We start from the raw sequence: 27,497 nt of genomic DNA, 5'->3' as shown, positions 1-27,497 counted from the left end.
AATATTTATTTTATTTGTAATGAATTATCAAACATTTCTAAAAACCTGTTTTTGCTTTGTCATTATGGGGTATTGTGTGTAGCTTGATGAGGGAAAAAAAACATTTAATCCATTTTAGAATAAGGCTGTAACGTAACAAAATGTGAAAAAAGTCAAGGGGTCTGAATACTCTCCGAAGGCACTGTAGTGTCACAAGGGCAGCATAGTATACTTACAACATTATTACAGAACCTAGCTGGTCTATAGCTATTGGTTAGACTCAGTGCTTGACTTGGGCAGGAGCTCACCGAATACCAGCACCTCAAATGTTCTACAGCTAGAGCTCAAAATTATTGTTGAGCTCCTGCACCTATATATAAACAGTATCGGCAACCAAAATCTGTACCGGCACCTATTTTCAGTCCAAGTCAACCCCTGGATAGACTACTTGGTACTATGGATGATGATAGCTTTCATACTTTCAAAGTATTTTGTTTATCTATATAAAGTAGGAATACAAGACCTACTTAGAGAAGTAGAGGTAGATCCCGATGAGGAAGACCATGATGAGGGCCACTGGTATAAAGACTGTTAGAGCTATGTTGGCTCGCTCCATGATGTAGTCTGCACTGGCAGCTGGTGAGCAGAGGGGTAGAGGAATCAACAGGTACACTCAATTGGTATGATAACCTAAAGAGGCACACTTCAATGTAACACACTTGAAGTTGCTGGGAAGTACTGTATTTCGTTTTTTAAAATTTGGTCTTGACTTGATGTTTTAATTTGAAAGATCTAACAATTACTGTGCAGACTTGACGGCACTTACCGTCTAACCTGCGTTCATTCATAAACTCCATTGAGGAGGCTGTAAAGAAATGGAGAACATCAGAACACAGATGTTAAAATATACAGACAGATATATTGTTCATCATGAACTACTGTGAACAATGCCAGAGTGAACTACACACACAGGGGAGTATGTGTCTGCAGTTCCTACCTCCGCAGACAGGGGGCAGGCTGCTCCACTGTGAAGGGTGTCCAGGGACACAGCGGAGGACAGGCTCCCCCAGCAGCTCATGGCCTCTGAGGCAGGAGAAGCGCAGTGTCTCCCCGGCCTGGTAGAGAGGCTTCTCTGCGATCTGGGTGCTGTAAGATGGGGTGCCAGGGTTCCTGCAAGGCTCATAGGTCACCGCTGAGAGAGGAGTGGACAGGACACACACACACACAGTCAACATCATATAATGTATTTCTGTAAACAGCTAGTAAAACTCTTGGTATATTGTATGAATTTGACACACTGACAATCCAGCTTGTTCTGAGAACCGTATGTTTCTTAGAGCTTGGTGAAAGCGTGGTTGTCCTATGGTTATTTTGCATACAACCTTCCCACAATATTCTGTGAATGGTGCAGGATACCCAGCTAGCACATAACTTTCTGAAACCCTGGTGGAAATTGTACTACTTCAGCGTAAGGTTTCCTCATGGTTCTATTTAAAGTAATGCTCTCAAATGTTCAGAATTGCTAAGAAACAACGTTTTTCTATGAGACTTGTAGTACTTCAGCATAACGTTTTGTGCCGGTTTCCTCATGGTTCTATTTAAAGTAATGCTCTCAAATGGTTCAGAATTGCTAAGAAACAACGTTTTTCTATGAGACTTGTAGTACTTCAGCATAACGTTTTGTGCCGGTTTCCTCATGGTTCTATTTAAAGTCATGTTCTCCGAATGTTATAATAGTTTGCCTGATTTCAATTCCTGTGAAAAAACAAGCATTGTATCGTGTAGAGAATCATTGTACCATCTAAACCAGTGTGAAATATATTTTCAATAACCAAAGTTATTGTATTTTCAACTGTTTGAAGCAGATGTACAAAACCAAAAGTAAAAACAAAAATGCAAGAATGGGCATAGAAATAAAGCACATAGAACATATCTACAGCTTCTTAGACTTGCTTTTAATGAGAATGACATATGTATCTCCCATTTCTATGGGAATTTGGTCAGGTCGCTCCCAAAAAGTTATATATCGCAGTTTTAAGAAACATCGTTCTTCTATGGGAATTTCCGTACTTAAGCATATCGCTTTCTGCAGGTTTTCTCATGATTCTGTTCAAAGTCATGTTCTCAGAACATTAAGAACTTTCCATAAAAAAACAGAAGAAAAATGTGTTACGTTCATAGAAAGCTCTAAGAATTTTATTTAAAAACATATACATTCCATTCTCAGTGTCAGTCAACAAAACTCTCTCTATCCTCTATCTTGATAGGTGTGCTGGGCTGCCCACTAATTGGGCACAACAAATTTTAAAGGTACAATATGTCACGTTTTGGGTTACCTGACCAAATTCACATAGAAATGTGAGTTATAGATCTGTCATTCCCATTGAAAGCACGTCTAAAAAGCAGTAGATCAGTTCTATGTGCAGTATTTCTATGCTTCTCATTCTAACGTTTCATTTTTGCATCTTTTACTTTCAGTTTTGTACACCAGCTTCAAACAGCTGAAAATACAATAGTTTTGGTTATTGAAAAGGTATCTCACAGCGGTTTAGATTGTACAGTGATTCTCTACACTCTGAGTGCTTGTTTTGTCACATACTGAAATGATTAGAATTAGAACTATTCAAATTTTAGCAACCAAGAAATGGTGGAGTGATTCCTGCATATTGCACCTTTAATTAAGTGCTTTTTGAAAAAAATGGAGTCTGTTTGAATAATCTAAAATGAACAGCTTGTAATGAGTAAAAAAAAAACATGACATGCTAGCTCCATCCTAGTGACATAGTGGACTAATTCCATGGATTGAGAACAGAAGATCATAGGTTCAAATCTAACCAACACCGTGCCACAATAAAAAAATACATGTGCTTTCATGATTAATGCCTAAGGGACTGATCGAAATGTACAGAATGGTTACCTGGAGGGAAATGGGGGAGGGTCATGTTTTTTCAATTTCACTCAAGGGGAGGGTTTAGTATTTTTTAAATCTAGTCCAGGGAAGGTTCATGTAATTTGTAATTCATGAAATTTCAATATGTCTCATTGTTGTAGAATTAGCTGCTTATTAGGCTATATATGGTGTTGTTGACTGTACGTTTGTTTATTCCATGTGTAACTCTGTGTTGTTGTTTGTGTCGCACTACTTTGCTCCATATTGGTCAGGTCATAGTTGTAAATGAGAACTTATTCTCAACTGGCCTACCTGGATTAAATAAAGGTGAAATAAAAAAATAAAAATCGATGTGTGCCCGATGTCGCCCCTCATCTCTGATTTTCCGCTGGTGCAATATATATATGCAATATAAATTGTGCCTATAGGCTATTTAGTGTGGTCTCAATCAAATGATCCATAGCCTATAGGCTACGAAGTGCATGTTTGGAGAAGCACAGAGCAAAGTTATATTTCTAAGATAGCTGCTGGGACGGTGTAAATAAAACCAGGCTGCATTACACACTACAATGGATGTTCCACCCCTGAGCCCTGCTCTGCTCTTGCTGATCAAAAAACGTGTTGTGTTGTGTAGGGCTATGGTGACAGTTCAGGAGAGACGAAGGCTTCTTCTGATTAGGCCTAGTCCCCAAAAAATGCACTATCTTGCGCACAGACTAGCCTATAGCCTATGTTCTGTTCATTTTGAGAAGCAGAGCGCGAAGGACAGAGGGTCAAGTTTGATAGCTTGCTACTACTATAATTTATTTGAATAAAAACAATGTTTCTTGCCCATGATGTATTTATGAGAGTTATTGACCTCACAATAATCCAGATTCACGTAACGTACATTGTGGTCCTGAAACTTGAAGCAGTACCCGCGGCACAATCAATCAGAAATGGAAAGCTCATTTTAATTAGACTTCACCAACAACAGGAGGGCTTTGTGTTGAAGCCTATTTCTTTGACAGACAATTAGGCTATTTCGTGTCGGTCAATTCCTCCACCTACCATGCACTCTTTAAGTAGCCTACCTCCGTGTCAGTGAAGGGCTGTTAAATTAAAACCAAGACTGAGAGGGTATGCCACAGGCCTACATTTTTATTAAAGAAATTTGCAAAAAAAGCATAGGCCCACCCCTTGTTAGTTGAAGATTTTGAAGAAAATAAAAGGGATCTGATTATATAAAGTCTCTATAACAGCGCTTTGGTCAGCAATGCTTTATGCTCGAAACAAGCTGCAAAATACCCAGGAAAGACTATACTTTGCTTGGGAAGTAATCTAATTCTGTCACTATCAATTGATTAAGCTATTCACTTTCTGTACAATAGAATATGTTTAAACCCAGACAGCTTTTAAGGAAACACTTGTGACCTTCTCTCGTTGGGTTAAGCCATGGAAGACAAGTAGCCAGCAGTTAAAGCTTACATTTTTCTGTGTCGGTAGGTCTACTCTGTCTGGGGTGGAATGGTAGGACTACTCTGTCTGGGGTGGAATGGTAGTTCTACTCTGTCTGGGGTGAAATGGTAGGACTACTCTGTCTGGGGTGGAATGGTAGGTCTACTCTGTCTGGGGTGAAATGGTAGGACTACTCTGTCTGGGGTGGAATGGTAGGTCTACTCTGTCTGGGGTGAAATGGTAGGACTACTCTGTCTGGGGTGGAATGGTAGGTCTACTCTGTCTGGGGTGAAATGGTAGGACTACTCTGTCTGGGGTGGAATGGTAGGTCTACTCTGTCTGGGGTGAAATGGTAGGACTACTCTGTCTGGGGTGGAATGGTAGGTCTACTTTGTCTGGGGTGAAATGGTAGGACTACTCTGTCTGGGGTGGAATGGTAGGTCTACTCTGTCTGGGGTGGAATGGTAGGTCTACTCTGTCTGGGGTGGAATGGTAGGACTACTCTGTCTGGGGTGAAATGGTAGGACTACTCTGTCTGGGGTGGAATGGTAGGTCTACTCTGTCTGGGGTGGAATGGTAGGTCTACTCTGTCTGGGGTGGAATGGTAGGTCTACTCTGTCTGGGGTGGAATGGTAGGTCTACTCTGTCTGGGGTGGAATGGTAGGTCTACTCTGTCTGGGGTGGAATGGTAGGTCTACTCTGTCTGGGGTGGAATGGTAGGACTACTCTGTCTGGGGTGGAATGGTAGGTCTACTCTGTCTGGGGTGAAATGGTAGGTCTACTCTGTCTGGGGTGGAATGGTAGGACTACTCTGTCTGGGGTGGAATGGTAGGTCTACTCTGTCTGGGGTGGAATGGTACGTCTACTCTGTCTGGGGTGGAATGGTAGGTATACTCTGTCTGGGGTGGAATGGTAGGACTACTCTGTCTGGGGTGGAATGGTAGGTCTACTCTGTCTGGGGTGGAATGGTAGGTCTACTCTGTCTAGAGTGGAATGGTAGGTCTACACTGTCTGGGGTGGAATGGTAAGTCTACTCTGTCTGGGGTGGAATGGTAGGACTACTCTGTCTGGGGTGGAATGGTAGGACTACTCTGTCTGGGGTGGAATGGTAGGTCTACTCTGTATGGGGTGGAATGGTACGTCTACTCTGTCTGGGGTGGAATGGTAGGACTACTCTGTCTGGGGTGGAATGGTAGGTCTACTCTGTCTGGGGTGGAATGGTAGGTCTACTCTGTCTGGGGTGGAATGGTACATCTACTCTGTCTGGGGTGGAATGGTAGGTCTACTCTGTCTGGGGTGGAATGGTAGGACTACTCTGTCTGGGGTGGAATGGTAGGTCTACTCTGTCTGGGGTGGAATGGTAGGACTACTCTGTCTGGGGTGGAATGGTAGGTCTACTCTGTCTGGGGTGGAATGGTAGGACTACTCTGTCTGGGGTGGAATGGTAGGACTACTCTGTCTGGGGTGGAATGGTAGGACTACTCTGTCTGGGGTGGAATGGTAGGACTACTCTGTCTGGGGTGGAATGGTATGTCTAGTCTGTCTGGGGTGGAATGGTAGGTCTACTCTGTCTGGGGTGGAATGGTAGGTCTACTCTGTCTGGGGTGGAATGGTACGTCTACTCTGTCTGGGGTGGAATGGTAGGACTACTCTGTCTGGGGTGGAATGGTAGGTCTACTCTGTCTGGGGTGGAATGGTACATCTACTCTGTCTGGGGTGGAATGGTAGGACTACTCTGTCTGGGGTGGAATGGTAGGTCTAGTCTGTCTGGGGTGGAATGGTAGGTCTACTCTGTCTGGGGTGGAATGGTAAGTCTACTCTGTCTGGGGTGAAATGGTAGGACTACTCTGTCTGGGGTGGAATGGTAGGTCTACTCTGTCTGGGGTGAAGTGGTAGGACTACTCTGTCTGGGGTGGAATGGTAGGTCTACTCTGTCTGGAGTGGAATGGTAGGTCTACTCTGTCTGGGGTGGAATGGTAGGTCTACTCTGTCTGGGGTGGAATGGTACGTCTACTCTGTCTGGGGTGGAATGGTAGGTCTACTCTGTCTGGGGTGGAATGGTAGGACTACTCTGTCTGGGGTGGAATGGTAGGACTACTCTGTCTGGGGTGGAATGGTAGGTCTACTCTGTCTGGGGTGGAATGGTAGGTCTACTCTGTCTGGGGTGGAATGGTACATCTACTCTGTCTGGGGTGGAATGGTAGGTCTACTCTGTCTGGGGTGGAATGGTAGGACTACTCTGTCTGGGGTGGAATGGTAGGTCTACTCTGTCTGGGGTGGAATGGTAGGACTACTCTGTCTGGGGTGGAATGGTAGGACTACTCTGTCTGGGGTGGAATGGTAGGACTACTCTGTCTGGGGTGGAATGGTAGGACTACTCTGTCTGGGGTGGAATGGTAGGACTACTCTGTCTGGGGTGGAATGGTAGGACTACTCTGTCTGGGGTGGAATGGTAGGACTACTCTGTCTGGGGTGGAATGGTAGGTCTACTCTGTCTGGGGTGGAATGGTACGTCTACTCTGTCTGGGGTGGAATGGTAGGACTACTCTGTCTGGGGTGGAATGGTAGGTCTACTCTGTCTGGGGTGGAATGGTAGGTCTACTCTGTCTGGGGTGTAATGGTACGTCTACTCTGTCTGGGGTGGAATGGTAGGTCTACTCTGTCTGGGGTGGAATGGTACATCTACTCTGTCTGGGGTGGAATGGTAGGACTACTCTGTCTGGGGTGGAATGGTAGGTCTACTCTGTCTGGGGTGGAATGGTACGTCTACTCTGTCTGGGGTGGAATGGTAGGACTACTCTGTCTGGGGTGGAATGGTAGGTCTACTCTGTCTGGGGTGGAATGGTAGGTCTACTCTGTCTGGGGTGGAATGGTACGACTACTCTGTCTGGGGTGGAATGGTAGGTCTACTCTGTCTGGGGTGGAATGGTACGTCTACTCTGTCTGGGGTGGAATGGTAGGTCTACTCTGTCTGGGGTGGAATGGTAGGTCTACTCTGTCTGGGGTGGAATGGTAGGACTACCCTGTCTGGGGTGGAATGGTAGGTCTACTCTGTCTGGGGTGGAATGGTACGTCTACTCTGTCTGGGGTGGAATGTTAGGACTACTCTGTCTGGGGTGGAATGGTAGGTCTACTCTGTCTGGGGTGGAATGGTAGGTCTACTCTGTCTGGGGTGGAATGGTACGTCTACTCTGTCTGGGGTGGAATGTTAGGACTACTCTGTCTGGGGTGGAATGGTACGTCTACTCTGTCTGGGGTGGAATGGTAGGACTACTCTGTCTGGGGTGGAATGGTAGGACTACTCTGTCTGGGGTGGAATGGTAGGACTACTCTGTCTGGGGTGGAATGGTAGGTCTACTCTGTCTGGGGTGGAATGGTAGGACTACTCTGTCTGGGGTGGAATGGTAGGACTACTCTGTCTGTGGTGGAATGGTAGGTCTACTCTGTCTGGGATGGAATGGTAGGACTACTCTGTCTGGGGTGGAATGGTAGGTCTACTCTGTCTGGGGTGGAATGGTAGGTCTACTCTGTCTGGGTTGGAATGGTAGGACTACTCTGTCTGGGGTGGAATGGTAGGTCTACTCTGTCTGGGGTGGAATGGTAGGTCTACTCTGTCTGGGTTGGAATGGTAGGACTACTCTGTCTGGGGTGGAATGGTAGGTCTACTCTGTCTGGGGTGGAATGGTAGGCCTAAATTATGAAAGTAGCCTATTATTTGCAAACAAGACACACTGATTTGGCATTGGAGAAATATGATAAGGTGAACACATAGCCCTATTTCTCTGTCCATTCTTAGCCTTTCATTTCGGTCATTTGTGTGGTATTAAAAAAAGATTCTGCTAATGGGTAAAATTACGTAGAATTGCAAGACATGTTTATAAAAGGCCATTTTTTTCTCAGACCTGCAAATACGATGATAGACTCATGCAATGGTTTTACTATATATAAGATCTTTCTAACCCTACTCTTGTCCATGGTGGTCTGCGAACCCATGACCTTTTAGCCCGCATCCCTGTGCGTTATCAAAATTTCTGCGTTGCCATCTACTGTTTACAGGATGAAGAACAGTTTGTAAAACTGCATATCTAAGGCTTTGCTCAGTCCAGGAAGTGAGGGTAAACAGTAGACAGTCCTCTGCTATCCACTTTGTTTTAATTATTATTTTGGTTGTAGAAGAGGGTCACTTGTTTTGTTTTTTCAAGAGTTCAGTGAGGGTTTAGGTCAAATATATTTTGCCGAAGGGTGGGTCATCCATTTTTAATTCAGAGAAGTCAGATTTTCTCCATGTAACCCTTATTATAAATAACAATCACTCCCTAAACAAATCCTATATCTTCTTGGAGTTAAACGGTTAACCCAAACTAAGCCAGTTGTGTTATTAAACGTCTTATTGAAATCTATTCTCATAATGTTGTTAAATTACCTTCAAATAACCTATAATTTCTGTTCTCAGAACAGAAATAAATCTTCAAGGAAAACATTCAGGGAAATGTAGCAAAACGTTCTTAGAACCTCCCTGCAAACTAAAAATGTATGTTCCCAGGACAGGTGAAATTTTCACTTCCGTTCTCAGAACGTTTAAAAAAAAATCAGTTTTACCAGCTTTGTTCCCAGAACCAATGGGAAACCAAAAACGAATATACGCACAATGTCCAAGGAACCATGTGCTTGCTGGGAAGTGTGTATGGAGATGTTTTAGCAGGCTGAAGCCCAGGGGGTACGTACAGTCACATTTGGGTAGCCTCTCGCTCCATTTAGGTCCAGAGGAACCATGGTTGTAGCAGGAGAGCAGGCTGTTTCCAGAGAGGGTGTAGCCCTTGTTACAGATGTATTGGATGGTGGAGCCTACAGTGAAACGCGGGCTGGACATCACCCTGCGACTGTGCTCCACATTACCTGGGTCTGTACACGACAGCACTGACACACACACAGACACAGACACAGACACATACACAGACACAGACACACACACGCACACACACACACACACACACACACACAGAAAAAAACTGAGTTTTACTCATGTGCAGGGAATACAATTAGTTATTTTTTTTAAATCATTAGCAGTTGTCAATGCTTATTTGTGGTTAACCAATGGGGCCAGAGTGGTGCCTGGGCCTTTTTCTAATTAAAGCCTGCAGACACAAACCCACCGAGCTGGAAAATAAAGAGATTATCTCTGTGTCTCAGTCCCACACAACATCAAACCATGAACCCAATCCTGGGTCTAGTAGGATAAGGGTCAGTATGGTAATAATGTTCACGTGACAGACGTCCAAATGAGTCTCTTGTTACCGGTCAGTGATGCCGTGCCTGTCACTGTGTGGGACGTGACCAAGACCAAGGACTTTGTCACACTATCCTGTCTCTACTCCGCAGCATCCAGGTTGTCTGGATAGAACAGGAGTAATGTGTGGAGGAGCTGGAACACAAAGCCTACTCACCTCACTGATACGTTGGTCTATACAGAAAAAGGGTTGTGTTGTCAGAAAAGCAGTGAATGCTTTTACCCATCAGCCTCTGCTTTAGCCTGTCCTTAACTGAAACTGCTTCTCACACCTAAAATGCACCTTCTGTGTGCCAGTGTATGCGGGTGTGTGTGTGTGTGGTAGTCACCTCTCTCACAGCTGGGCAGGTCTCCACTCCAGGTCAGGTCCCACTGGCACATGAGTAGCTCTGTACCCACCAGCTGGAAACCTGGGTAGCACTGGTAGGTGACCACCGTGCCATGGACCAGCTCAGGGTGGGAGGTGCTCTTCCAGCCGTTGGTGATCTCTGGGAGCTCTGGACACGTGTCGTTACGAGGCACCTCTGTATCCATGAACGAGGGAGAGAGAAAGGAAGCCAGAGAAAAAGGCACTGACTTCACAGAACACACAGAGCTTGAGTGGTGTGGTTTTGCATTCAAATGAATGAACCTCAGGACAAACACAATACAGGACATCCATTTTGTAGGAATTTCAATCTAGTGTGACAAGTGCCATGCAATAGGATGCCAGGCAGCCTGGCGGGGCCCGTTCTAGCCACAGCAGAAGCCAGAGAGGGCAGGGCACCCTGCAGACGAGGCTAATGTGGACAAACACACGCAGTAATTGTGTTTGGGTCTCTGACGGGCACAATACCAGACAGCTGCACCACTTGGCTGGGCCTTGCTTTCCATCTCTGTCAGAGGCATGAACAGACTATAAATCTCTCTCTCTCTCTGCCTTTTCTCTCTCTCTCTCTCTGCCTTCCCTTTGTCCCTCTCTCGCTTCTCTCTTTCACTCACTCTTCTCTCTCCCAGTCATCAGTATTCTGCTGCCTCCTCTTTCTCCCTCTCTCTACATGGAATTCATTACGTCTTATCAGATGTCTGCTTTATGGGTTGGCTCCGCTCCGGTGTCGTGACGACCGTGCTGATGGAAGGGGCCCCTTCCTTTTTATGTTTAAGAGAGTCTCCTCCTCCTGAACCCTGTAGAACTCTCCTCCTCCTTACTCGTCTCCCCTCTTCACTGCCCTTCTGTCTCTTTAACTCTTTAATTATGTTCACACTCTCTCCTAACTCACTCCGGAGTCTTACCAAAGAAGTGCACCACAAAGCCGTTGCCGTAGCCGTAGATGTTGGTGGCCGGGTCAGACTGGAACTGGATGGTGACGTCGGCCATGGAGGTGTAGAGTTTGAAGTGTGGCCGTGAGCCACCATACTGACCCAGCACCGTAGCAGTCAGGTCATCTCCATCATAGAACGTCAGCAGATCGTTCTTCCCTATGTTGAGGCTGGAGCACAAAGACAGAAGGAAAATATATATTCACCGTGCACAATGAATTGTTTTTCATGCACACCCTCACATTACTAGCTCATTTGTCATATAGTTTCTTTGTCATTGTTTTCTGTATCTGTTTTAAAAACGTGAAAGCATCCTCACTAAAATACGTTTGTTGCTTTGAGACGCTCCGTTTAAATGTTCCATTTACTTTGGAGCACCACAGCTCTACTGAAAAGAAAGTGACAAAACCATGTGGTAATTTATCACTTTCAAAAAAAATCTCCTGTTTTAAATGTGTCACCTGAGACAGAGCCCTCTGCTTAAGAACCAGGACAGGGTGTAAAGTAGGGAGGAAATCACACTCCGCCAGAATCGGGAAGTGACCTGTTACTCTTTCCTGTCTCAAATTAATCACAAGTGGCTCCTGATAAAACTCATTACAACGCAAGCAATTGGACTATTAATCACTTTGGAGCCTAACAGAAGAAAAAAAAACAGAAAGATTTGAACGATAAAGAGATTTGGTTCTGTAATACAGTCGTGTATCAGTAGTGTATTGTATGACATGAACAACAGAGAGAGTGTAAAAATGTCTCAATCTCATCGACCTGTTTGCACTCTGTAAACTGAGTTAAGAATCAAGACATCAAATATATGATGCACATACGACTTGGCAAAGATCAGGTGTATCAGACTAATTAAATGTCAGTACAGCTTAGCCTACCCACTGGGCACAGACTTGAATTCAACGTCTATTCCACTTTGGTTCAACTTAATTTCATTGAAATGATGTAGAAACAACATTGATTCAACCAGTGTGTGTGCCCAGTAGGTATTTTCTGCTGATGCATCTGCATTACCCCTCCAGAAAATGCTAAACCTGCAGTAATTAATTGACACCTGAAAATGCATCTCACCTCAACAGAGCGGGACAGATTGAGAAATTGTATCAGCTTGCATTAAATTTGTTGTGATGAAGTTAAACAAGCCTTTGCATAGCTGTGCTGCCGTATCTGCAGCGAAAATTAATCATGCTTTCTATTGTGTGGCAGTGATTTGGTTTAGTGTAATTTAAACACAGGCACAGATTGACTCAGCCCACAGGCCCAGCTGCCTGCCACCATGTTCCTTCAGAATGCATTATCTCAGACAACTCCTCATCTGCAATGGCATTCTCTATTCTCCACCTCTGAGAGAACTTGACATTCATGTCCAGGACAAGTAAAATATAAATACCACCTGCCCTTTTCTAGCTAGTTTGAGCAAAATTAATACCCCTCAATACAAATCACAATTCGATTAAACGCAGTCATTTGTGAGTCATGATGGCTGCTCAATGATCATTAGAATCTTCTCCTTTCATCTCACCCCTGCACCTCTTAATTCTCACAGACTAACCTGAATGAATGTTCTGATGGAATATCCCATTTCTAATCCACTCCTCTCTGGCTTGTGAGATCTTGACTGGACAGGGATCCAGATCCACTGCCCTTCACTCCACCTCAACTAGGCTAACATATCCAGACAAGCAGGCTCAGAGTCAACACAGTTATCAGTGATACTAGTGATGAAATAAGTCAATGAGCTCTCCTGCCAACTTCCAGCCCTGGGAGACAAACCTAATCAAGGTATAAGTGCTATAACTAATATTTGATGCATCAATGAATGAAATATCCTGTCGCTCTTCTCACTAAATTCTCACCAAAGGCAAAGTACACTATAATGGAAGCCAAAATGGAAACTACCAAAATCACTGTCTGTCTTTCACATCATATTTGACTTGCAAACTATTTCCTCCCTTATTAACGCCATAGGACTACTGCGGTGGTATATACAGTGTGTGTATATTGGTATGTACGTGAACGTATGCATGCATGTGTACAAATTATTTACATGAACTAGAACTGCCAAAAGTCATATGCATGGGTGTTTGTGTATTTCTGATCATCTTCAAGGCAGAGACAAAGCTAAATCCCATTCCCATACACTCCTAAACACTATTTAGGCGTTGGAGCACTTCGTCAACATTTGGAGCATCTGAACTTAGGCTGCTGAACTACACCCCAGGTGTACCATCCTCCACACCTGCATGTCGTTCACAGCCCCTCCTCCTGCACCTGAGCCCTTAACAGGCACCTAGCTAGCCCTCCTGGTTGGTTGGGATGAACCAGTCGTCATTAGAAGGGCCCTTGAATGAGTGTCCCAGCCGTCATTAGGGCCCCTGGTCCTGTGTGATTGTGGGAGTGGTGAACAGGACACTGGGCCGTGATGAATGATTATAGAGGAATGAGATTGTTCTCATTACCGTGATAAAGTGTTCCTAAACCCTGGTAACGAGCTTTAGGAAAGGCACACCATGCAATTGTGTGACTAGTGGGCCAGGAGGGAGGCATCAGACATGGAACATGCGAGTTCATGGCACGAGAGTCTGTGTGTTCAGATTATCACCTTGTGCAGCACTGGTTTCATCGCTATGATCAGAGGATCCCTGAGGATGTAGTGAAGGATAACAGTGGTTTGAGTGATGCCTTTAAACTGAGATTTCAGATGTTAGGTTCTCATATTTCTCCTTGTTCAGCATATGCTGATATTGATGTTCACATCAAAACTGAAGGAAATGGCGTGGAAATCCTGTAGATGATCTCTCTGTCTCACTCACATGCACACTCAAGCTGAATTCTCATCAACGCTCCGAGGTTGAGCTGAACGCGCTTCACCGTTGTCCCTGAAAGTCCTATCTGCCCAAATCGCTTCCCCTCTATATGAATAGGAAATTAATTATGTTGACAGCTTCTTGTACCAAACATGGGGGATGCCATTTATTACAATGCTTCAGAATGTACAACCACAGCTGAGGCGTTCCGAAGAGAGAGAGAAGAGCAAGAGAGACAACATATGCAAATGAGCCAGTTCTTAATTAAGGAAGCCAAATGATTGTACGCATGGTTAATCTATCAGGGTCTGACACAGCAGGGTCTTCTGTTCCCAGCCTTCACCTGACATCACTATCACGGAAAACACTCACTCCTCTCCCCTGCTCTGCTCAACTCAACCTATCTGATTCAGCAGAACACACACCACCTCTGTCCGAACCCCGTTAAATAATTCGTTTCTGCTCCAGTTGGTAATTAACCTTTGTCTGCTGGTACTTATGTGTCCCATCCAAGAGCAAGATATTATTTTATCTTCAGCCCTTTTCTCTTTCATTTGTTTAACCAGTCACAATGGGGTAGTTCTTTGCACTGGCAGTTTCTGTTTGAAGTCAGGCCTGTGTGTGTACATCAGCTGTAAAGCTTCTCCTAATGATCTGAGTGCAGAGACGTGCTGCAGAGCTCATGCGCGGGTGAAGATTCTTAGAAAGGTTAGAGCTACTCTGTGGTGGGGCGTCCTCCACTTGAACTGCTATGGGGAGGGGAACGCCAGGATGTTACTAAAAGGGTTCCCATAGCTAACATCATTCATTCTGCATCTGTATAACGTGTTATATCTTATGTTCAGGAGAATCTGTAGTGAAGAACGTAAGAGATAGTTAAGATACGTACACTTGGATGTCTAGCATGATCCTCCTGTCCTCCTCCACGTGAATCCCCCAGATGCAGTCCTGGCCGCTATCGTAGGCCTCTGGCCAGTTAGGAGACAGGACCACTCCAGCAGAGTCAGTCATCTCTCCACTGCATACAGCTGTAACACACACACACACACACACACACACACACACACACACACACACACACACACACACACACACACACACACAGACACACACAGACACACACACACACACACACACACACACACACACACACACACACACACACACACACACACACACACACACACACACACACACACACACACACACACACACACACACACACACACACACACACACACACACACACACACACACACACACACACAGAGATTAAGCAAAAATACTCTGTTCAACAATATCATACAGCTCATTTCCTACACAGATCAAAAACACACAGCATACCTCTGCAGGCAGGCTCAGTCTCGTTCCACTGGGGGTTGTTGTGGTCCATGCACTCAATGATGACAGAGCCCTGCTCCAGGGTGTAGCCAGGGTCACAGGTGAACTCTACCACGGTCCCCACTGCCCACGTGCTGTCATTACTGGTGAAGTTACCGTACTTGACGAACGGCTCATAGCAGTGGCCCACTGCAAACGCTATGAAGGAGAGGATATGTGGATCAGTCACAGAAAAAAGGCCAGACTGTGACACTGAGCCCCATGTCTGCCATGCAGTGGGCCATTGACTTTGCCCGTTAGCTCGCCTCCTATCAGGGACGGAGCAGACCCAGAGGTTAATTTTATTGGAGGTCTGTTGCGTCAACCCACTGACTGACATGTAATGGTTCAAATCAGGGTGAGGGGAGCACTATTAAATCAGTTCCACCCTGTGTCAGATTGATGAGGGTAATGCTGTTGAAGACAACCCACACGCGGCCCATTAGAATAAGCAGCGCTGCTCTCTCACAGCGTAATCCCATTTGCTACAGTAAATTGAAGCCCTAATCAGATTAAATTGATCTGATTGGATAATGACTCCAGGACCTGTGATGTGGCTCTGACTCCAAGCTCTGAACAGCCCTTTGAAAAGGCACCTATAAGAATGAGTTGCCACACGTAGAGAGGATGACTGGGCATGAGCATGGAGAACAATAAAGCATTTGAGAGTTCGTAGCTAAACTAGTGAGAGCAGAGGACTTTAATTGATTCTTATGTTTGACTTCTTTCCATTCCAATTCTTTAGAGGAGGGAAAGATGAGGAGAGGGCCTGAGGCAGTGTCTTTTGGTTATACTAGTCTGCAGGGCATGATGTGCTTCATAAACAACAGGTTTTAGCTCCATACAGAGAACCATACAGAGAATTAGACACTGTAGACTACCCCTCTGCCTATTGGTTTATTTGCATATCTCAACATGTATCTGCATGTCTCAAAATACAACACTGCCCCTTCAATTAATTAAGACATAAGCGTTTTACCTGACTGGCTTTTCAAAACCAGCTTGAAATGTAGACGACATGTTTTGTGCTCTTGCAGGAATCTCTTAATCAGTAACTCCCCATTGCTGACCTATACTTATCTATAACTGGGCTAATAACTCAATAACTAGCAAAGAATATCTACAAATGTGCACACATGAGACTCTGATCTTAAACTGATCTGAAAAGCGTTTTCACACGTGGTTGACTGAAAGTCCACTCGTGGGCTACCCCCGCCAATAGTATTTTACTCCGTTGCGCCCTGACTCTGTCTATAACAAAATCACAGACTCAATCTTGTAAAGTTAGATTTCTTTTGGGGCTGATATAATGTTGATTCGATCACAGAAAAAAACATTGATCTATATATTGCAAACTCAATGAAGTTCAATCTCTTGCGTCTTTGCGCAATATGGTGTTTCTTCTGCGTGGCAGTCGTGGAGGAAGAGCGTGGGAGTGCACGGACGCAGTTTAAAGTGAACGTTGGTTCTAACCCAGTTAGAAACATTGGTGCCATGACCTGGAAGTGTCTCTGTGAGATGGAGAAGGTCAAAGGGGGGTCAGGTGTAACCGAGACCTGAAGAGTTGCGTTAGCTCCCATGGGGATGTGTCTACCTTGGTATCTGATGGCGATGCCGGTGGAGGTGCCTGTTCCATCAGTGGTGAGCTCTATGAAGAGGGGTCTGGAGGTGCTCACCAGGCCCTCGTTGGGCAGGTACTCTACCTCATATGAGTCATACATCGGAGGAGAGTCAATGTTCTTCCCATTTTTTATCAGAAGCCTGAAAGAGAAATTAAAACACATTAGTACCTGGTTGGATTTCTAAGACTTTGTAATATGCATTGTGGGCACATTTTCAGAGTTAACTCAGCTACCTGGACGGAAGCCCCTAATGAGATGACGCAACAGGAAGGAAAATTATACAGTATTAAAGCATTGGGCTGGACGGTTCTGCACAAATGGCCAATGATATCCTTCAGTACAGTTGAGCAGCTAGCCTACTGACCTGATTAAAAGCATATTTGTTATTGTAACCAGACACAGCTGCTACCGCTCATAAAAACATTATCTTAACTCAAATATGTGTGTCCTTCATTCACTTGAAGCACCTTCTTGTGAAGTGTTATATTGCCTTACAAACATTCACAACAGCTTATAGATGCAGTCATAGAGCATTAAGACTCCAATAAGGAACATGAATAGACAGTCAAAAAACAAAGTAGGAAGGTGATTGAAGTGAAATGTATCCGATTATTTCAGTATTTCTCTCTCTCTCTCTTTCTCCTTTCCTCTCTCACCATTTTCTCAAAATTGGATTTGCATTCTGACACAGAGACACAGATGTTCCACTGAATCTCAATCTCAGATGATGAGGCGATGCCCTGAAGTGTAGCAGAGGAATGGACTGGTAATATGACATGTGTGACAACAGAACCATGAGCCTGCAGTGAGAATCATGTCCAACTGTCACAGAGCCAGCAGTAGGACTCTGTTGGCTGCTTGTTGAATGATTATTAAACTCAAGTGAACACTTAGAAGTGGATAGTGTACTGGAGTAGAGCACTAAGGTCAGAACACTGTAGCAGACTTGGGTTCAGACAGTATTTTCTTTATTTTAAAGTGATGTACTTTATTGAGTTAGCCTGGTGCAATACAACCAATGGAATAGCCCTCTAAGTGCAAACCCCACTCATCTGGCACCCAAGGTCAAAATATTTGGAAGAAAATTAACACTATTTGAAGCCAGGTCTGGCTGACCACTCTAGTGAAGTAAACGCCCTGACTGACACCACACCTGTCATCGTCCTCTGCCAGGGCCACCTTCTCAAAGTGGACGTGCACTCGCTGTCCCTCTGGGGCCTCCAGCAGCCAATGGCATGTCAGGTTGTTGCTGTAGTTGCTAGGGAAACCGGGTGACACAATGCGTCCTACCGTGGCATTCCGGACAATGCCACCACAAGCAGCTGGGATGCCCATGGAGAATGAAGTAGGAATGGGAGGAGAGGAGAGGAGAGAAAGAAGATGGGAAGTGGAGAGAAAGAAGATGGGAGGAGGAGAGAAAGAAGATGGGAGGAGGAGAGAAAGAAGATGGGAGGAGGAGGAGAGAATGAGGATGGGATGGAGAGAAGGAGGAAAGGATGGGAGAAGAGGAGTGAAGGAAGATGGGAGGAGAGGAGAGAAGGAGGATGGGAGGAGAGGAGTGAAGGAAGATGGGGGAGGAGGAGGAGAGAAGGAGGATGAGGAGAGAAGGAGGATGGGAGGAGAGGAGTGCAGGAAGATGGTGGGAGGAGGAGAGAAGGAGGATGGGAGGAGAGGCGAGAAGGAGGAGGAGAGAAGGAGGACGGGAGGAGGAGGAGATAAGGAGGAAGATGGGAGGAGAGGAGAAAAGGAGGATGGAATTGGAGGAGGAAGAAGAAGTAGAGAGAGGTATTTTAGTCTGGGGAAAAACATTTGCTTAAAATCCCAGTCAAACAGAATGTGCAACAACAAAGAACACCTTTGGAAACAATGGCTAGAGATAAACCACGAGAACACAATGAGTGGAGGTGTTGAGTAAGAGCAAGCTCTGAGTTTGTGTAAAGGGAATAAAAGAGAGAGTGGGTCTGGTATTGATATCAGTGTATCACAACAGACGAGGTGAAGGTCAGCTAGGTAGACACAAAGCTTAATTAAAGCAGAGCAGCAGCCTTAGCCCTAACCTTCCCTGTGGCACTCTGCCCTGCCATCAGTAATCACACCCTGCAGACACCATGCTGTGGGACCACTGTCTGGGGCGGGCAGGCAGGCACGCACACACACACACACACACACACACACACACACACACACACACACACACACACACACACACACACACACACACACACACACACACACACACACACACACACACACACACACACACACACACACACACACACACACACACACACACACACACACAAACACACACACACACACACACATACAGTTTAAATGGTTTGTTTGGTCACCCAATATAAGGAGAGAGAATCCTTATCCTATCTAAACTATGCCTTTAAGATGCCCAACGCTCAGAGGGAGCCTCCCTGCTGTCCATTCACTGTTAAAACAATGGAGAGACCCACTGTTCCAAATGTTTATCTTATCTGACTAGGGCTAAAACATTCACTCACTATTCATCACTGGTGCTCATCTGAGCAGAAAAATGAGATCCTACATAAACTGTCTGCTTCTGAACTGTCCTCCACTGGGGATTGAACCCTGTCTGAATCTGTGCTTGTTATGCAAGATGAATACAAGTAGACTCAAGAGGTGAACTTCCTGGAAGAGAAAATATGATGGAGTCTCTGGTTCTCGTGGCTTGTTTTGTTTAGTTCTTTACTTCCTAGGAGAGGTCTGACTGAATAGGATTGTCTGTTTAACATTCACCACCCCAGTACAACATACACTGCAGCTCACACCGTTAAGGCCCAAATCAATGATTAATAAACCCCAATGAACTTTTGAGCAACACCAAGCTGAGTAAGTGTGAGATCATTCTAGTGGAATTAATTGCTCCAGCGAGGACAACGTGTTCATGTGGTTACACGTCTCACTTGTTGCAAAGGGAAGAACTGTGTTGATGCTCTGGTAGGAATAGTTACAGGACAAATCACAGGGAATGTAAATTCATTTTGAAAGACTGTGATAAGGGTTGGGAGGGGAAGAGTGTTTTTGTCTATTAATATGTTCAACAACTGTGGAGAAAGTCTGTGTGCATAGCAAGGTGTACTGGTCCCGTTGTGGTAAATGGATGTGAGAGGTGTGTAGCTAGCTACCCCCAGCCCTCACCATGGCACTGCGGCTCCGTGCCGCTCCAGTAGGGGGTGCTGGCGTTGAGGCAGGTCAGTGTGTTGGTTCCCTGCAGATGGTACCCAGTCAGACAGTAAAAGTAGGCCTCTCCACCAGAGTGGAGGCTGCTCACAGACACATCCCCACAGACTGGCCGCTGGGGAAAGGTACAGCTCAACACAAAGGCTGTGGGATGAGAGAGAGGGAAGAGAAGAGAGACAGAGAATGAAGGAGGGGAGGAGAAGAGAGAGACAGGGAGGGGGAGAGGTAAGAGAAGAGAGAGAGAGAATGAGAGTTGGACACAAACAGTGACTAACAGCATCCAAGCTGACTCAAAATAAAAGTGTAACAACAGAAAAATACTTTCTTGCTCATCATAAAGCTTTTTAGAGGGAGGGGAACCAAACCTAAAGAATATAGAGAGAGAAGTGTGAGGATGAACACTGACAGGTCATAGACCCTATCCTACCAGAGTACATGTCTATAGACAGTACATGTCTATAGGACCTGTGCTATTCCAGAGAATAACCTTAGTGTCTCAGGATGATGGATTGGTCTGGCCATATACCTAATGGAGGCCATAAAACTGGCATTTTTGCCTTCCTCCTGCCTCTCCATACAGGTACATTCATGACACACTACACACATTTACAGTATGGCTTCCTAATGCGTATCATGCTCAACAGAATGCATTGCTTGGCTGAATAACCACTGAGGGACGTAGATCAATAACAGTACTGTTTTTTACTCAAACTGTGAACATGTAATAGGGACCTGGAGTACTGTCTGTATATCAAGAATGACCCACAAGTGGATCTTTAATAAACAACTGGTAGTGTTTTCCCCTCATCCCCAGCTATTTTTAACAGATATATGTGTGGTTCTCGCTCCAGGCTGTCTGTCTGACTGTAATTGTTGCAGCTTCACTGTTATCCTGTTGGAAGGCAGTGCAGCACTCCACCATTGATTCTGTCTCAAGGAGACATTGCCAAGGAGGTGATGACTGTAACAGGGTACCCATAGAGGATATGATGACAGTAACAGGGTACCCATAGAGGATATGATGACAGTAACAGGGTACCCATAGAGGATATGATGACAGTAACAGGGTACCCATAGAGGATATGATGACAGTAACAGGGTACCCATAGAGGATATGATGACAGTAACAGGGTACCCATAGAGGATATGATGACAGTAACAGGGTACCCATAGAGAATATGATGACAGTAACAGGGTACCCATAGAGAATATGATGACTGTAACAGGGTACCCATAGAGAATATGACTGTAACAGGGTACCCATAGAGAATATGATGACTGTAACAGGGTACCCATAGAGGATATGATGACTGTAACAGGGTACCCATAGAGGATATGATGACAGTAACAGGGAACCCATAGAGGATATGATGACAGTAACAGGGTACCCATAGAGGATATGATGACAGTAACAGGGTACCCATAGAGGATATGATGACAGTAACAGGGTACCCATAGAGGATATGATGACAGTAACAGGGTACCCATAGAGGATATGATGACAGTAACAGGGAACCCATAGAGGATATGATGACAGTAACAGGGAACCCATAGAGGATATGATGACAGTAACAGGGTACCCATAGAGAATATGATGACTGTAACAGGGAACCCATAGAGGATATGATGACAGTAACAGGGTACCCATAGAGGATATGATGACAGTAACAGGGTACCCATAGAGGATATGATGACAGTAACAGGGTACCCATAGAGGATATGATGACAGTAACAGGGTACCCATAGAGGATATGATGACAGTAACAGGGTACCCATAGAGAATATGATGACAGTAACAGGGAACCCATAGAGGATATGATGACAGTAACAGGGTACCCATAGAGAATATGATGACAGTAACAGGGTACCCATAGAGGATATGATGACAGTAACAGGGTACCCATAGAGAATATGATGACTGTAACAGGGTACCCATAGAGAATATGATGACTGTAACAGGGTACCCATAGAGGATATGATGACTGTAACAGGGTACCCATAGAGGATATGATGACTGTAACAGGGTACCCATAGAGGATATGATGACAGTAACAGGGAACCCATAGAGGATATGATGACAGCAACAGGGAACCCATAGAGGATATGATGACTGTAACAGGGTACCCATAGAGGATATGATGACTGTAACAGGGTACCCATAGAGAATATGATGACTGTAACAGGGTACCCATAGAGGATATGATGACAGTAACAGGGAACCCATAGAGGATATGATGACAGTAACAGGGAACCCATAGAGGATATGATGACAGTAACAGGGTACCCATAGAGAATATGATGACTGTAACAGGGTACCCATAGAGGATATGATGACTGTAACAGGGTACCCATAGAGAATATGATGACTGTAACAGGGTACCCATAGAGGATATGATGACAGTAACAGGGAACCCATAGAGGATATGATGACAGTAACAGGGTACCCATAGAGGATATGATGACTGTAACAGGGTACCCATAGAGGATATGATGACAGTAACAGGGTACCCATAGAGAATATGATGACTGTAACAGGGTACCCATAGAGGATATGATGACAGTAACAAGGAACCCATAGAGGATATGATGACAGTAACAGGGAACCCATAGAGGATATGATGACTGTAACAGGGTACCCATAGAGGATATGATGACTGTAACAGGGTACCCATAGAGAATATGATGACTGTAACAGGGTACCCATAGAGGATATGATGACAGTAACAGGGAACCCATAGAGGATATGATGACAGTAACAGGGAACCCATAGAGGATATGATGACAGTAACAGGGAACCCATAGAGGAAGTGATGGCGCATACTGTACTGTTCAGACCATTCAGTTCAAGTCAAAGTACGCTTCACAGGAGCTCCTCTGAGAGTAAAACTTGGGTCCAGGACTATCTCCCTGGGCCTTACTGGCTGGGTAAGAGCCTGTCTGTCCTGAGGACAGCCTGTTGGACCTAGGCTAAATGATACTGCCTCCTCCCCTCCGTCCTCCCCCACTTAAAAACCAACAGCGATAAAAGGCCAGAAGGAGAGGGTCGTGCAGAGATAGAGGAGAGGCCTGCTGCTGATGGCTGTCTAATCTTTCTAGTGCATGCAATATGAAAGCTAAAAGCGCTCCTCTGAGTCAATGAGCCAATAAGCAGGGCCCAGACACTCCCCTCGGCTATCCATTTTATTTATGGTTTATTGTGGGGTGTATCAGCACAGCAGGGCCTGGCTCAGGGGTGAAGGCATGGGGGTGTTGTTATAGCATCATCACCCTGCTGTTTATGTTTCAATTAGACTAATACAGAGGGGGCACTAGAGGCTGGCCTAATGTGGAGCTGCTCCCAACCAGGTACTAAATCACACTGGCAGCCAGCCTCCTCCACTCCACTGTCTCCACAGCTTTCTCCTCCCACTGTGTTATAGAGGCCATAAAATGAGATGGGTTCACTATGGCTGGTAACGATACCGTTGGAACAACTGGCTTGGGAGATTAGCTGGCGGCTAAGTAACACTAGCAGATTCAATGGCCATCTTTATATTCTGAGTAGCCCCCACCCCCCCGGAGAGGTATGATAGGGTGCACACTGGGCCATAGAGCTCAGTCACACGCTCAGTCCACATTCAGGCCACCACACAGGGACAGCGGAACCAAATATAGCCTACAAAATATCACCACGTTTTTACCAAAATTGTGACTTTACAGTGTTGTCTGTAAAACTTTGTCACTACGAGAGCTTCGGACTATAAGGTTCTATCTATAAAAAGTTGATTCTGAGATAATTTACTTTAAAGTTATGAACCCTCATTGGTTTGAATGGTGTCAACAATTGTTATATTGTGTTATTTTGAACTTAACAACATGAACTGGGATATTTAGAGTACTATATAGGTAGAGAACATTGAACAGAACAAGGCTATGTCAATAACTACACTTAGACAGAAACGCAGATAGAACTTTATTGTCCCAAGCTATCCACTAGGTAAAGACATTACCAACCTTTTCACAACCTATTTATAATGAAATGTTAGCAGGATTTTCAGGCTAGTTTTTCCTCCTCATGTACCTGCTCTGCCAGAACTTAAACATGTTCACAATTGATGCATTCACAACCCTACCAAGCCAAACGTTGGAGATGCTGCTAAGCACCCAGTCTCATTACTAATTCCAAACGCGTTGTCGTCTCTTAGCACAGAAGAAGACATGTAGAATGGGTGGCAGTTTGCCGTCACAGGGGTCACCTCAGTCCCCTCAGCCATTTGACTCTTCTCTGCCTGCAATCAGAGAGAGGCCTGTCCTCATAACGCAGCAGCACTAGCTTGCTAACAGAGACGAATGGTCTATTAAGACTCCTGTATTTTACATGACCTAATGGAAGATGTATCCTCCTCCACAACATCCACGAGCATTAATTATGAAACACAGAGGGGATTCATTTGCAGCCAGGCTCATCAGGCCTTATTGAGAATAACCGTGTGTGACAGGCTCACTGAGGAGAGAGGACAGGGGCATATGGGAAATCTGTTTCAGTGTTTAGATTGGATTAAACGCTGCCTCACATTAACCTCCACGGAACAGCGAGAGCAAAGGAAGGGTAAAATGACCTTACCGACCTGTGACTGTGAGTCTGAAGGCCCCTAAGGGATATGAATGATGTGGTGGTGTGGAAGGGGTGTCCTTCTGCCCATCATAAAAATGAGAAAACACATGCGAGAATGACATTGAATCTACCTGGCAACAAGCATGCATCTCTCTGCCATATCCCCATGTTGGGAAATAGGGAACCATATTTATGCTGTATACTTCAAATATGGTAAAAAGAGTGGACAGAAGGTTTTAGACACAAACAGAAATAAATAAAAAGTCTGATTGCATAGCTTCAAACTCTTACTTTGTACCCTGGTCATAGACACACAAGTCTATCTCATTCCCATGGAAATACTACAGTAGCAACACACCTCTCAATCCTACTCAAACCTCAGGTGCCAAAAGCACAAAGGCAATAAAAAGCTCTTGCTTCATTAAATTTACAGCATGCTTTCATGCTCTTTCGGTAATGGGCGTATGGTGCCATAATGTGAATCCATGAAATGTCTCACTACAGCAGATCACCATGGAGTTGCTATAGGAGCTAACTGCCAGCAAATATAATAACTTAATTAAAAGTGAATAGACTATCGGTTGCCGTTGCAGTTAAAAACCCACGGTCCTCAGTTTTTATATGCCTTTGCTAATGCTAATGAGATTGTGATGTGGGGTCTATAAAGAAAAGAACCAAAGAGAGAGAGGAGGGGCTGAAGTACAGCAGAACTTCAGAGGTTCACATCGAATGACTGAAAGACAGACTGACTGGACACACAGATGGTGTGGGTCTGTGAAATGTTGGGGTTTGATTGATGTCTGTTCCACATTCACTGGGCATCGAGCAGAGTTCAAGTCTCACACAGAAAAAGTCACCAAATGAACCCTATATTTAGTTTATTTCATGGTTAGCTGGATGCCGTAGGTTTGGGTTATTCTGAGCTGACCTGGATGGATAACTATCACCAATAGACTTAACACATCCCATCATCACAGACTAACCTGTGGGGACAGAATCATTAGGATGCAAACACATGAAAGGCAGTAGAGGAGAATCGGTCATGCTACCGCTCTGAGTGGGATGATGATTGCTAGACATAATAATGCGTGGCGGACATGTTAATGTCTTCACTTCTGCTCTGCTGTGGAAATATGTAGACCAGAATCAGGATGCACAGATGGCCTGTTAATCAACCCTGACAAGGAACTGCAATGACAAACATTCTCATGAACTTTCCTCTGTGACTCCTCTGCTTCTTTCTGTTCTATTTTATAGGTGCCTTACACTTTAGAGCCTTAGAGTCAGCAGTTTGGCGGTACTTTGGAATTTGGTGTATTTTATTACCTTTACCTTACAAAATGAAATGACTCTAATCCTAACGGTAGTTCATTAATAATTACACTGCTGTGTGTTCATTGACAAGCCCCGTTTATTGACGTTAAGCAGGGTTTGGTTCTTATCAGTCAGTCCATGCCTTGTTTATGCTTGACCGGCTCTTTTGAATACGTCATTCTGTTTGCTGCCGTTAAATTTCATGCTATTTCCCTTCTTATTAAACATGTAATATGGTGGTAATTGAATTTAGTAAGAATCTATTCTGTTCTACTATTAAGTTAACGTGAAATCCTCTGGCTGTAATTACTTCTCACTGATAGTTTAATAATAAGGAGATGGATCACTATTAACTGGGCGAGGACAAAGTGAATTTTAAAAATATCATTATATCAGTGTAAGTTTGAAATCAATTTGCCACCATTTTAATGGTTTTCATTAAAAAAGGATTAAGTTACAGTAAACGTGGGGTTCTCGCTACAAGGAAATGATAAGCAACCAGACTTGTAGGTTACCAAACAGTGAAGAGAAGAGAGAGAGAGAGAGAGAGATACGGAGAGGAGAGACAGAAGGAGAGAGAGAGAGAAAGAGCGATACGGAGAGGAGAGAGAGAGGAAGAGAGGGAGCGAGAGAGAGCAATACGGAGAGGAGAGGAGAGAGAGAGAGAGAGAGCAATACGGAGAGGAGAGAGAGAGAGAGAGAGAGAGCAATACAGAGAGGAGAGGAGAGAGAGAGAGAGAGAGAGAGAGAGAGAGAGAGAGAGAGAGAGAGAGAGAGAGAGAGAGAGAGAGCGATAAGGAGAGGAGAGAGAGATGGAGAGAGAGAGAGAGAGAGAGCAATACGGAGAGGAGAGGAGAGAGAGAGAGAGAGAGAGAGAGGACTAGACGAGAGAACAAAGGTTGATGTTGAGGGTCAGTGGGTCTTAATCTTGCGTCGTCCAGTGGCAGCATTTCTGACGTGTGTCTGACAGGGTGTCGGGGGACGCTTGTCTAACATACTGCCTGGTGGCTGTGATGTGAAGTGTGTCTGAAGACGGCCACAAGGGACCAAGGCCACGTTTGAAAGAGTTTGACAGAGATACACTCCACTTCAATCCCACTGCTCCCTCTGCCACCACACACACATCAGCCACACTAATTCATGTCAATCTAAAATGCTCTCAGTTAGGATCACCACTTTATTTTAAGAATGTAAAATGTCAGAATAATAGTAGAGAGATTAATTTATTTCAGATTTAGCTTCTTTCATCACATTCCCAGTGAGTCAGAATGTCACGTTTGTCATATGAATCGGACCAAGGCACAGCGTGGAATGCGTACATTCTTTATTATTATAAGAATGAACACTGAACAAACTAACCAAAATAACAAAACAAACCGTGAAGTTATATGAATAGTACAGACAGGCAACTAAACATAGAACAAGAACTCATAAATACCAAAGGGGAAATGGCTACCTAAATATGATCCCCAATCAGAGACAACGATAAACAGCTTCCTCTGATTGGGAACCATATCAGGCCACCATAAATATACAAATACCTAGACCTACAAAACCGTAGACATACAAAAACCCTAGACAATTCAAAAACTAGCGTATCCACCCTAGTCACACCCTGACCTAACCAAAATATAAAGAAAACAGAGATATCTCAGGTCAGGTCATGACA

At 44.6% G+C, this 27,497-nt stretch overlaps 1 protein-coding gene across 2 annotated transcripts in view; it reads right to left on the bottom strand.

Moving 5' to 3' along the window:
* LOC109909224 (seizure protein 6 homolog) overlaps nt 1-27,497 on the bottom strand; it is a 124,063-nt gene that overhangs the window by 3,597 nt on the left and 92,969 nt on the right. For both annotated transcript variants that reach the window (XM_031796268.1, XM_031796269.1), the window contains exons 5-15: nt 19,879-20,064; nt 17,861-18,029; nt 16,680-16,846; nt 15,050-15,244; nt 14,595-14,733; nt 10,866-11,062; nt 9,923-10,117; nt 9,032-9,223; nt 977-1,171; nt 806-844; nt 507-615 (exon numbers count right to left, since the gene is read on the bottom strand). In XM_031796268.1, the coding sequence (XP_031652128.1) occupies nt 507-615; nt 806-844; nt 977-1,171; nt 9,032-9,223; nt 9,923-10,117; nt 10,866-11,062; nt 14,595-14,733; nt 15,050-15,244; nt 16,680-16,846; nt 17,861-18,029; nt 19,879-20,064 (1,783 nt within the window). The remainder of the gene's footprint in view (nt 1-506; nt 616-805; nt 845-976; nt 1,172-9,031; nt 9,224-9,922; nt 10,118-10,865; nt 11,063-14,594; nt 14,734-15,049; nt 15,245-16,679; nt 16,847-17,860; nt 18,030-19,878; nt 20,065-27,497) is intronic.

The sequence above is a fragment of the Oncorhynchus kisutch genome, linkage group LG18 (genome assembly GCF_002021735.2).
Source record: "Oncorhynchus kisutch isolate 150728-3 linkage group LG18, Okis_V2, whole genome shotgun sequence".
Lineage (NCBI taxonomy): Eukaryota > Metazoa > Chordata > Actinopteri > Salmoniformes > Salmonidae > Oncorhynchus > Oncorhynchus kisutch.
The sequence above is the reverse complement of the archived record's forward strand: the minus strand, read 5'-3'. Positions and strand labels throughout refer to the sequence as shown.